Here is a 12819-nt window from a genome sequence, read left to right as displayed (position 1 = left end):
AACCCTGGGCTCCAGAGAACCTGCCTCTGATCCTCTCACCAGGTGTTTATTGAGTGTCTGCTATGTGCTGTGATCTGGGCTACACTGCTCGCCTGAGTTCATAGAGCCTTAGGGAAAGGCAGACATTGTCTCATTAAACAAGAAATCCCGATATGTCCTGATGAGTTTTACAATACGAGGAGTTTTACAACCTGGGTTGTGAGAGTTCACAGCAGAGTTCAGTCGAGACTGGTGCCTGGGACTAGAAGCAAATCAAGGACGGCTTTGTAGTCACCCTCCAGGAGCTGTGGTGGAGATGGATGGACCATGGCTGCTTGAGGAGTTGGAAGGTTGAGATCCAGGCTCAAGTGCTAAAAGCATCACAGCATAACTGATGGACACAGCCCAGTGGGAAAAGCACGACAGACATAGGCAGCCTGTGTGGAAGGAGTCCAGGGGTAGCACCAGCTGGGTCTCCTTAGAAATCAGATAACAGGGTGGGTACCAGTAAAGGATTTGGAGTCAGGCAGGCCTGGGTTCAATCTCTGGCTGACTAGTGGTGTGGTTAAGTTATGTGTCCCCTCTGAACCTATTTCTTTGTGGATAAAATGGGGAGAATAATATTACTGGCCTCACTGGGTTGCTGTGAGGGTCGAATTAATACATGCAAGTGCTTGGGTTGCCATCAGCACATGGTGAGGACTCAACAGACATCAGCTGTTAGTGTCACTCCCCTGGGTACAGCTTTCTGAGCAGTGGAGGAGGATATTGGGAGGGTGCACAGACTTCCTGGCCGAGTCCTCTGTCCTCAGTGTTCCCGTTCCAACCCCATCTTGCATTCAATGGGCACAATCAATACGTATGTGCTGGGCCTGTTGCATCTCTGATTTCTAATCCCTTCCAAAACACAGGGATGCCTTGTCCCTTTTGCAGGCAGGCAGCCTGAGCCTTGGGGAGGTCTGAAGATCAGCTAGTTCTCCAACAACGAACATCTGGCTCTGCTGAGCCATCAGAGTCCCTAAATCCTGCTGGCATGACAATGATGATGAAACAGAGGCAGATGAGACACATGAGGCAAGTTGGTGTCGCTGAAGCCACCTGCTGGACTCTTCTGGACACACCCAAACCTTGCAGTGTCCGAGCCCTGGCAACCTGGTTCTCCAGTGCCTTTCCACATCATTCTAGCCTCACCTTCAACAGAGCTACACTGTCACCAATCCAAGATATGGTCAACGCTCTCTGCTGTGGTCAGTTTCTTTTTTAAAACCATAAACGCACAGCTCAATTGCAAATGGAAGTTCAAATCCATACATTGATGCCTTTCCTGGGGGGGTGGGGGGGTGGGTAATGCTTAGGGCTTGCTCTTGCATTGGTTCTAGAACTTAAGGAGCTATCTTACCAATCTGTGACATTTGGTTCTGGAGGGAAAGCAACTGGGGATCAGGTGGCTTTGTTGTCGCATTACCTCTGCAAACCAACTGGCTTCTTTGATCCCTAAAACTATTATTTTAGGCTTATCAGCCCCTAGTAAACTGTCCAAGAAAAAAATATTTTAAAAAATCATCTGCTGATTTAACAACCATCTATCAGCCACCAATTCTATGCCAGGTCCTGAGCTGGGTGCTGGGGAGGCCAAGAGAAATAAAGCACTGTCCCTGCCCTCAGGAAGCTCACACTTCAATACGTGAGGCAGATAAATAACTACTTTGAATACAATTCAGTTAGTAGTGTCATCAAACACTGGGTATGGTCAGTGCTCCAGTTTTTAAGAGGCCTCTGAAAACAAGCAAAGCAGGGAGAATTTTTTAAAAACTAATTTGATATTTGATTTCTTTTAAAGCAATGAAGTGGTTAGCATGGGAAAAATCAGAACTTTAAACCGTAAGTATAAAAACCCTTACGCTTTAATATTGCCTTTATTTTAAATTACTTATTAAGGAAATGGGAAGCATAACAGTCTTTTCAATGCTCAGAGCTGCTTAAGTCGGAGAAAAGTAGCCAGGTTTGAGAACATTTGAGAGCATGAAACTGACAGAACTTGATGGCCACCTGATAAGGAAGGAGTTGAGGATGATCCTGAGGTTCCCGGCTAGGTAACTGGGAAGCTGCCAGTCCCACCAGCCTGCATGGAGGACACTGGAGGTTAGGTGCAGAGCTAATGAGTTTGCTTTGGAAGGGAAACATCTATGTGAAGATGTCCAACAGTCAGCCGGTTCTACGGGCTGTCTAGATCCAGAGCTTCCGTGGGCTAGGAAGCCAATAGACATATATCAGGAGAAGCATCTTGGCAGGAGAGATCTGTCTGGAAGCTTCAGAGTGTGGTAGTGGAAGAAATGGGCCTGGATGAGCTCACCCAGGGAGGAGTGAAAGGAAATGAGGAAAAGCATAAGGAATGGAACACTGCAGGAAGCCAGACTTTCAAGAGGGGAATAAGTGCTACTATTAGAAACTGGGAAGGAACGGCCAAGAGGTAGGAGAAAAAATCAGCCAAGCACAGTGTGCCGGAAGCCCAGGGAAGAGAAATTTTAAAAGAAGTAATCCAAGGTGTTCACAGTTCAGAGAGGTAAAGAAAGAGAAAGCAGATGGGTTTGGCGATTAAGGGGGTCCCCAGTGATCTTTCCTAGAGAGTTCCAGTCCTGGGGACAGAAGCCAGTCAGCAGGGAGTGAATGGTTGCAGAGAAAGTGAGTTCAGGACTCGTCTGAAGAGAGTTAACTTGTAAAGGAGAAGGAAAGATGGGATGGGAGCTACAAGGTCAATGGGGCCAAGAAGTCTGGTTGGCTTGTTTTATGTTAGAGATTAAGTTGTTTAGGGAAAACAAAAGACAGGAGAGTGATTGATCTATCCTCCAGGGGGAGGAGGTAACTGCTGGAAGGTCTCTAGGGAGGCTGGGGGTAGGGGAAGTGTGAGGGCACAGATGGAAGGGGTGAGTGTCCAAGTTGAAGGCAGGCTCAAATCCTATATTCATTTTATCCAGTCATCACCGGGCCAAGGAAGGGAGACGGCGCAGTCCTGAGCATGTTTTAAAGTCAACGGCATGAAGAGAACACAAAATAAATGTGCTTCCCCCTCTAATGTGCCAAATCCTGCCATCATCTGTCACCAAGTCCACTTCCAAATCTCTGCTGCTGGCAAGGTCAAACACCACATGTAAATGCGGGACGGGAAGGCAGAGCGCGCCCACCAGAGAGCAAGCACCCCCTCCCCCAAGCCGTTCAGCACTCCCACCCCCAACTTCTCTGCCAACCAAAGAGCTGCAAGCCAACCGATCTCTCCAAGGCAGGATTCCAACACAGCCCAGCAGTGTGCAAGCTCCGGTAGTCGGCCTTCTTTCCCTGGGGGGATGACATGCCCAAGGGGCAGAGACAAATCGAGCCAGAAACCCAGGTGGATCATATTAGGGGTAATCTCAGGTCTGCTAAGCCAGAGCAGGGGCCGCTCCTGGACACATGTCTGAGAGGCCTGACAGCCGGTACCAGCGGTACCCCCACCTCTCATGTGGCAAGTCTGGTGACCAGCGGCGTCGTTGTGAACTGTGCAGCCACCCAGTGGGTGTGGGTGTGCGCGAGGCCTGAGCTCCTAGGCGCGCGCACCGCGGGCGCCCCTCTCTGGGTGTCGGCCGCTATGACTCTTAGGGGAACCTGAGAAAGTCCGGTCAAGTAGGGATGGGAGAGCTAGGGCTGGCTCGGGGCGCCCTTCCCGACCAGCAGCCCTAACATTCCCGGCTAAGGAGCTGGCGACACGGTCTGCGGGCACTGGCTCACAAGATGCTGGAGCCCAGAGTGGACAGAAGAGCTCGCCAGGGAAGTGTCGCAGTTTCCAAAAAGGGACCACCTAGAGGCTCGGATGGCTGAGGCCAAGCCTTCAAAGGTTCAATCGGTGGTTTAAAAAAAACAAAATAAATAAGTAAATAAAAAACCCAACACAGCTCCAGGCCGGAGGTGCTCAGTCAAAGCCTGGGCAGCAGGTGTTACGGGTTTTCTCCCCCCGTGGGTGTCAGCTTCCAGGCTAAATAAAAATGCGGCCCCAGGCATCGCCCGTCGGACCCGTCCCCACCCGGGGACACAGAACTTTCTAGGCTGTGGCTAGAGCTGAGCCTCGGAGGGGTGCAGGGGGTAAAGCGGAAGGGCAGCAGTCGAGGCCAGTGGTTCCCAGTGGGGACTGGGTTCTCTCCAAGGTCCGCGTGCCTTCCCGGTCCGCAAGCTGCGGCCACACATCGGCGAAGTTCCGGGACTCGCCACACCCGCCAGGTCTGTCCGCCTCCCCGACTCAGTCGCCGGGAGCAGGTCCCGCCGCCCGCGCCGCCGCTGCCGCAGACCCGGCGCTCGGCTGCAGCAGGGCGCGGGAAAGGGCACTTTGGCGCGGAGTGGAAACCGAAGGCAATGTGGCGACGCGGAGCCTGGCGGCGACACTCCCTCCCCTGCCCCCGGGCGCAACCCCCGCCCCCGCCTGCCCGTTGCTCAGCACCCTCCAGCCCCCACCTGAGTCCTCCAGCTCGGCGTGCTCTGGACCCCAGCCCAGCTGACCCCCCTCCCAGCCCAGAGCGCCCAGGGAGGGGGACACTTGGGGAGGGGGGTGGCGGCCGCAGTCTCCTGGCGGCTCCGGCGGGGACGCGGGCTTCAGTTGCGAGAGAAATGGGCGGGGGCAGGGAAGGGCAGACCCTGCAGACGCGCAAATGGGGAGGGGGCGCGCCGTTCCGCTCCAGCCCCCAGGACGGGCGTGCCAACGAGGATCTGGAGGCGGGGAGGGCTCCAGGAAAGTTTATCTGGGAAAAGCCTAGCACCTTGGGGGCTGGGAGGCTGAAGAAACTGAAGCCACGGTTCGGGAGCCCCGCAACCCCGGGCGGGGATGGTCTGTCTCCCAGGCCCCCTGGCCGGATTCGGCCAAGTTGCGGCTGGGGGTGTGGGTAGCAGTGAGGGTGAGGATGGCGGGGAGGACGGGTGAGGGTGGGGGAAAAGAGGGGGGGGCAGAGGCGAGGCTGAGCAGGAGGGTCGGCGTTTGAGAGGGCGGGAGGTTAAGGCTGAGGGCGGGGGGAAGGGACAGGGACCGGGTCGTGGATGGGTGGGCTCGGGGCTCGGGCGGGGCGCGCGGCGGCCGCCGGCTCCCCGGCGCGGCCGGACTTACCCGCGGCGGCCGAGGTGCTGAGCAGCCCCCAGCCCAGCAGCAGCAGCAGCGGCGGCGGCGGCGGCGGTGTCGGCGGACGGCCCCAGCGGCTCCCGGCGCCCGGCACAAGCGCCGAAATCCCGGCTTCGGTGCGAGCCCTCCCCGCGGGGCAGCCGCAGCGCCCCTGCTTCCGTCCCCGCGAGCGCGGCATGGCGCGACCGGCAGCGCCGAGGGAGAGGCTCCCCGCGCAGTGGAGGAGAAAGGAGGTCAGGAGAGCTCTGGAGCTTTTTTCTGCTCGGAAAAAATCCCGGTACTCGGGAGCTCTGAGCTTCTGCGGCTGGAATGAACCAAGTGTCCGCCCGGCCGGGGAGAGGCGCGCTGCGCTCTCGGAAATGACTCGCTCCAATCCCGCTTCGGGGGGTTCGCGCCGGGGGGCGGGGGGGGGGTGAATTATCCCCGGATTAATCACTCCGGAGCCGCTTCTCCGCCGCTCCAAATGCTGGGGGTGGAGGCGCAGCAAAGGAGAAAATATTGGGAGGGGGCGGGTGTTCCTCTTCAGCGCCACCTCCACCTCCAGAGAAACCACAGATTACATCTAAAGGGTTGTTTATTCCTGTTTGTTTTACAATTGACCAGTTTCTTTTAAGTTCAGTTCTCTCGTTTCCATTTATAAGATCACCCTTAATACACCCCCCCATACACACACACGCGCGCGCACACACACAGTGATACTGACACACAGGCGCGCGCGCACACACACACACACACACACACGTACACACACGCCTCTTCCACGTTTGGAAATTAGAATACTGTCTGGGAAAAGGTAACCAAAGAAGGACGCGGTTCCCCAAGTCACGGCTCTTACGAGCTGATCTTGGGTGGTGGCTTTGAACTTGCAATCTGCGGCGTGGGGCGATGCTTACCAGCCCCAGTGGCAGCAGCCTCCTACCCCATCCCAGGAGAAGGGTGTGTGTGCGTAGACCCAGGATTAAGAACTGGAGGGAAGGAGGGGCGGGGGTGGGGGAACCCGCGGGTTTGGCTCCGTTCCGTCCTTCCCTACCCTAAGGCAAAATCTCGGGATGGAGGGAGGCGTGCTTGTGTCCGTTGCGGTGGGGGAGGGGAAGTGAGGTTGGGAGAGGAACGGTGCAAGAGTTACTTGTGCAATTTATCCTCAAAATTAAATAACCGGACCCGGCTTCTTCTCATCCTTACCCTCCTCCTCCCAGCCCTGGCCCCAAACCAGACGAGTTTCCCCCAATGGCGTGAGCCCCTTCCCACTTCTTTCCCGCCGCCGCTGCCGCCAGGCCCCAAGGGCTCAGCGCCGGTCCCCACCCGATCCCCCACCCCCACTCGGTCGCAGTCTCTGTCTCGTCTCTCGTAGGCTCCTCCGTCAGTCACGATGGCTCCTTAGCTGTCTACGCCAAACTCTCCGCGAGAGGGAACAGACGCTACGGGGGGAAGCAGGAGGGGCAGGGCCTGGGGAGGAGGTCCCCCCGGCGCGCGGGGTGGAAAGGCACTAGCGGGGGAACACCCTCCGCCTTTGCCCGAGGCACCCGGGAGAGGCTGCGCTAGGGGCTTTGGGGGGCTGGCAAGCCGGAGCTCTAGTATCTGCGAGCCGAGGGGGCAATGGCCCGCGGTCGGTGGGAGTTTCCGGGAAAGAGAGTGGAAGGGGCTATGGGGCTGACGACCCGAGTGGGGAAGGCGGCGGACAGGGCCGGAGGAGTGGATGCTCGTCCTTGTCCCCCAAGAAAAACTTGCTGTGCGGAGCCGCGATCTCCCGATCTCGCAGCTCCCTTGATGCCCGGCTCCCTCCTCCACCTCAAGTTGTTCCGGTTTCCCAGTATGAGCTCATCCCGCAGCTGGGGAGCCAGCCCGGTAGCCCCGGGCCGGTGAGCGGCCTCAGAATCGCCGGGCCCCTTCCCCACCGCCAACAGGCTGGCTTTCTCGCCCCTCCCGACGCCGCCTCGCTGGGTGCCAAGAACCGACCGAAACGGCCAGAACTCCACAGTGAAAGGCCTGCTTTATGTCCCCTGAGCAGCGAGGAGGGGGCTTGTCGCTTCCCATTGTCCAAGCCCAGCCCCCAAAAGAGAGGGCTCAGCCAGCCAAGCCTTGGCCTTCCCGCCAGCGCTGGAGAGAAGGGAGGGACTGGCTGGGCCGTAGGTGGGTGGCAGCCTTGGGGGTGCTCTTGGTGGGATCTTCCCTGGGGGGGAAAGCCCTGGCTCCTAAGCTTGGGCCTCTCCCCTCTCCTGCCAGAGGGGTCCTCGAGCTCCAGCGGGCAGAGCCCTCCCTTGCAGCCCACAGCTGGGCAGGAGAGAGTCTGGGCGGCTCTATAATTCTGGGGCTCCAGGCCAGTGGGCTTCCCCCACTCCTTCCTCAGCCCCAGAACTTTGCTCTGTGGCCGCAACCCACAGCTGATGTTTACCCCAGAACCCTCCCTGGCAATGGGACATTTGTCATCCTTCTCCCTGGGGGCCATGGAGGGCAGGGACACCCTTTTAATTCCTGACACTGGCCCAGCTACTCACTTCCTCCACCATTCCTCCTCTCTCTGATCTATCTGTGCCCACATATACTTACTGAGGCCTCCTGAGTTCTGGGCCCTGTGCCAGGCTGTGCTGTGGGCAATGCAGAGATGCACAGTGTGCGGTCCTGCATGGGAGGATGCGGGGCACAGATGGAAACCCCCCCACAACCCAGGCAGTGCTAATCGCCAGGACAGAAAAAGGCATGTTACAGACAGTAACAAAGGCATATCAAGACCGTAAGCTTTTCTTGGACTTGGGGGATCATAAGGCCAATTTAAGGAGGGAAGTAGAATTGGGACTGGACCCTGAAGCCTGGATACGTTGACGAGGTGAAGATTGATTCACTCAACAAATAGTAATTGAGCATCATTACATGCCAGACACTGCGCTAGATATGTACACCTGACTGAACTGTCCCTGGCTTGATGAAGGCAGGTGATAAATAAACAATTATATATAAAGTTACTAATTAAAGATGCTATAAAGAAAAAGTTCATAGTGGCTGTGAGAAGGACTACACGGGGCATACCTTAAATGGTGGTCTGGGAAGGCCTCTCTGAGGTGGTGACTTTGAAGGTGGGATTGAAAATTAAGATAAACAGCCATGCAAAGAGTTGGGAAAAGGAAGGGCAAGGCCCTGATAAGGGAGGGGGACTGGCAGCTGGGTCTGGGTCAAGGTGAATAAGAGGGGACACCTAAGAGATGAGGGAGGGGATGGGACCAGAACCAGATCGTGCAGGGTCTCTTAGGGGATGATGAGATCGGATTTTAGTCTTAAAAAGGGGGAAGTACAAGGTGTATTCATGTGCTAGGGCTGCCGCCATAACAAATAACAAAGTACCACATACTGTGTGGCTGAAACAACAGAAATGTATTGTCTCAAGGTTCTGGAGGCTAGAAGTCCGAGATCAAGGTGTCTACAAGGTTGGCTCCTTCTGAGTTTGCTCTCCTTGACTCGTAGACGGCATGTCTTTTCCCTACATCTTTACATTGTCTTCCCCCTGTACGTGTCTGTGCCCAAATTTCCTCTTCTTATAAGGACACCAGTCATACTGGGTTAGGCCTCACCTCACAGATTTAGTTTTAACTTAATTACCTCTTTAAAGCCCTGTCTCCAAATATAGTCACATTCTGAGGTCCTAGAGGTTAGGACTTCGACATAGGGAGGGACAGAATTCAGCACGTAACAGGAGGAGAGGTCTTTACAGATGTAGGGAAGAGAGAGAAGAAATGCATGACAGTCAGAAAATAGCTTTAAAGAGATGCCCATGAGGCTGCGTGGCGTGTGACTGCTTTATCAAGAAGTAGTCTGAGGGCTTCCATGGTGGCGCAGTGGTTGAGAGTCCACCTGCCGATGCAGGGGACACGGGTTCGTGCCCCAGTCCGGGAAGATCCCACATGCCGCGGAGCGGCTAGGCCCGTGAGCCATGGCCGCTGAGCCAGCACGTCCGGAGCCTGTGCTCCGCAACGGGAGGGGCCACAGCAGTGAGAGGCCCGCGTACCGCAAAAAAAAAAAAAAAAGTAGTCTGAAAAGGTGCGCGGCTCTGAAGACTAAATATGGGGCCCCTGAACATTTGCAGGCCAAGAGAGAGGCAGGGGTCCAAGAGATAATAATAGCCCTCCCCTCTCTAGCCTAGGAGAGTGTGACTCAGCCCAGCCCCCAGGGCTGGCTCCCTGCCTACCCACTCCTGTCTCCCCAGGAGCAAGAGGCAGCCATGGGTCAAGGCCTCTCCACGATATCACATTGAAAAAAGCCCAGTGTGGTGTGGTGACTCACTGAGATAAGCCTACTATCCAGGTAAGATCAGAGTTGGTTTTAGAAGGAAAACAGGGCCTGGTGCTCTGGAGAACTTGGCCTGATTCAAGTAGGGGCTGCACTCTTGATGCCCTGAAAGTTTCATTCTGACCTAAGAAGAAAATAAAAGAACGTGCCGAAGCCGAGAGAGAGAAAATGAGCCAGCAAATGGATGCTCTAGTAACGAGGGCAGAAACGGAGGCTGAGGGCTGAGTAGGACGGCAGCGATGGGCTACAGAGCAAAGGCGAGGGCTCAGAGGAAAAGCCTGGGGTCTGAGTGGAGGGTGGAGACTTTAAAATGATGAACGCGATGGGACAGAAGCTAGTATTTCCCAAGAGCAATGGTTTTAACCGTAGAGATGACAGTGATGGGCTTCCCAAGGAAAGGTAACAGAGACGGTTCAGGAAGAAAAAGCCCAGGACAAACTTGGGAGAGGCTGTGGGAGCCCCACAACCAGGAGGGGGATGTGAGAAGGGCCCACAGTCTGGACCATTCCTCCAGTGCTACCAAATGCTGGGACCATCGAATTCTAGCATTTCCTGCAGAAAATCCTGTGTTTGTGAAACAAAGGGACAGAACACGAGTCAGTGGCAAAAGAGGTCAAATGTTTCCTCTGCTTGTCAGAGGACATAATCCACAGGAGAGGGGCTATGCTAGGCTCTCATCTCTACTTGAAGTTCCTCCAATCAGCTATGCTGTTGTCGCCCCTACGTCTTCACTCTCGCTGCTTCCTCTGAGTGCAATACCATTCCTTCTCTCACTGTGCAGAGGAGATGATTCCTAATCACTCAGCTCAAGTGTCACCTCCTTCAGGTAGCTTCTCCTAACCAGCACCCGCAACACACACTCTCTGCTTAGTTAGATGCCCTTTGCAGCATGGCCAGCTAGCTGGACATCAGAGCGGTACGCCTCCCCTTCCATTGTATCGAGCAATGGTTCTCCACCAGGGGTGATTTGGCCCCCAGGGGCCATTGGGCAGTGTCCACAGACATTTTTGGTTGTCACCACTGGAGGGTGCTACTGGCATCTAGGGGGTAGAGATGGTGCTAAACACCTTACATGCCCAGGGAAGCCCCCTCCACCCCAAAGATTTATTTGGCCAAAAATGTCAATAGTGCCGATTTATCACTGAGAAGTGGCTGCCTAGCCAGGACTACACTTTCCAGCCCCCTTTGCAGTTGGGTGCAGTCATAAGACAAGGGTTCTAGCCCAAGGAATGTAAGCAGAAGCGGTGTGTGTGTCACTTCAAGGCTTACCCCATAAAATCCTCCCACCCTTATTCCTCCATTTGCTGGCTGGATACAGAGCATTTGGGGTCCCTAGGGGATGGCAGAGCCATGAGATGGAAGAAGACTGGATCCCAAATCACCCTGTAGAGAAAAGTCACCCACCCGTTTGGGACACCTGAACTGGATTGTTAGGTGAGAAATGATCTTTAACAGCAAAAAGACACCAATATATCGAGGTGTGTTACAGCAGCTAGCAACACCCTCGTACACCCCTCCATGTTTTTTCTTCAGTATCATTTGCTTACTCCTCACTCATTCTTTTATTTGTGCAGCCACAAACCTTAATCTGCACACCAGGCTCTGTGCTAGGTGCTGAGGAAACAGATATAAAGAAGAATAAGACATGACCATTGGTCCTCGCCTTCAGGCTATGGATAGTTTATTGGGAAAAGAGTTAAACAGCAAAGCATAATGACCCCGGGAGAATTACAGGATGTTACGGAAATGAGAAGGGCTTCTAGCTCAGCCTGGGGAGAGGGGCAGGTAAGAAGTGGTACCTTCCAGGAAGAAAGCAGTGGACAAATGCAGGGAGGTAGACCCAGCAAGAAGAACCTGCAGCTCACAGCGGTCCAGGGTGCTGGAGGGCAGGCAGGAGGGGCACCGTCCCTCTGCTCTGCGACTCCCCAGTCTCTCTGTAACTGACAGCTTTCTCTTTTGCTGCCCCCGCAGTGGACTGGGAGTTCCCTACGGCAGAATCTTCTGGAGGTCGCCTGAGTGTCTGGCGACCTCTGGCATCCTCTGCTCTTAGATGTCCTGCACGATGCTCTGCCCCAGCCTGCTCACAACTGAACTCACCTACTTCTGATCTTGCACCACAACCTGCCCCTCTGCTCGGTCCCCCATCTCAGGAACCAGCTTCCACGTCCACCCAGTTCCTGAGCCAGAAACCTGGGGGATCATTCTGGCCTCCCCTCTCACTCAGCCCCCACATCCAGGCAGCTCCCAAGTCCTCTAAATTCTGCCTCCTTAGCGTCTCCCAGGTCCTAGCCAGGTCTCCACATCTCTCTTGTGGGTTTCTGACAGGAGCCGCATAACAGGGTCCCCCAACCCCGCTCTTGTCCCATCCAACATGTCTTCCTTTGTGCCGCTTTTCTTTTAAAACACTAACCTGATTTCACAGCTTCCCTGCCTTCCCCGGATGTTTCTCCATGGCCTACAGGGTGAAATCCAAGTTCTCTGCTAGACCCTCCCTTCCTGCCCCTGGCTGCCCCTCTCTCCTGTGCCTCCTGTCTCCCTACTGTCCACCCACCACGCTCGCTCCAGCCATTCTGAGGCCCCTGCGCTCCTGAAATGAGCCGTGCTCTCTCTCTTCCTTCCCTCTGGGCCTTTGTGCACGCTGCTCCCTCAGCCTGGAACGCTCTCCCCTCCTTCTGTGTCTGGCGTTCTCCTATTTGTCCTTCAAAACTCAGACCAGCCATCAGCTGTTACAAGCAATCTTCACCAGTGCCATTCAGAGTGCCTGGTCATGGTGGGCCTTCAGTAGACGTTTGCTGGATGGATGGATGGATGGATGGTTGAGTAGGTGCTCGGTAATGTTTGTGGAATGGACCCAAAGTTTTCTCTCCTAGACTCCATTATCTGAATTCCTTAAAGAAATTCCTTCTCTGGGTTATGATTTAATGTTATGCTCTCTGTCTTCAGAGAACCCTGATGTGAGAAACTGACCAACTTAATGGCATTTCTGTCTTTATGAAAACAGAATTGAATATATTGCCCACTATGTCACTCAGTGTCCTTTCTACAAGGACTCATGATAAATTCACACTTGGGGTTATTTCCAGGAAACATTTTATTTCTGCAGATGAAGATGTGTATTTTCTGCTGTCAGAAAATAAAAACTCTGCCTTCCGACGTGTTTCTGTTTTTGCTTTAGCTGACAAATAGGGATACCCAGTTTTGTTACCTTATTACCTCATTGCATCCTGACCAATTCAGGGACCTGAAAGCAGCAACTCTTTCTGCTTTCTTTAGATGGAGTCAGTTCTTTTTTTTTTTTTAGATGTTGGGGGTAGGAGTTTATTAATTAATTTATTTATTTTTGCTGTGTTGGATCTTCGTTTCTGTGCGAGGGCTTTCTCTAGTTGTGGCAAGCGGGGGCCACTCTTCATCGCGGTACGTGGGCCTCT

General features: G+C 54.5%; 1 protein-coding gene across 6 annotated transcripts in view; it reads right to left on the bottom strand.

Moving 5' to 3' along the window:
- Window positions 1-5403, bottom strand: part of CSMD2 (CUB and Sushi multiple domains 2) — a 671005-nt gene extending 665602 nt beyond the window's left edge. For all 6 annotated transcript variants that reach the window (XM_060308114.1, XM_030870139.2, XM_060308126.1 and 3 more), the window contains exon 1: window positions 5102-5403. In XM_060308114.1, the coding sequence (XP_060164097.1) occupies window positions 5102-5291 (190 nt within the window). In that variant the 5' untranslated portion in view covers window positions 5292-5403. The remainder of the gene's footprint in view (window positions 1-5101) is intronic.
- Window positions 5404-12819: the final 7416 nt, after the last annotated feature.

This window comes from Globicephala melas, chromosome 1 (assembly GCF_963455315.2).
Source record: "Globicephala melas chromosome 1, mGloMel1.2, whole genome shotgun sequence".
Lineage (NCBI taxonomy): Eukaryota > Metazoa > Chordata > Mammalia > Artiodactyla > Delphinidae > Globicephala > Globicephala melas.
The sequence above is the reverse complement of the archived record's forward strand: the minus strand, read 5'-3'. Positions and strand labels throughout refer to the sequence as shown.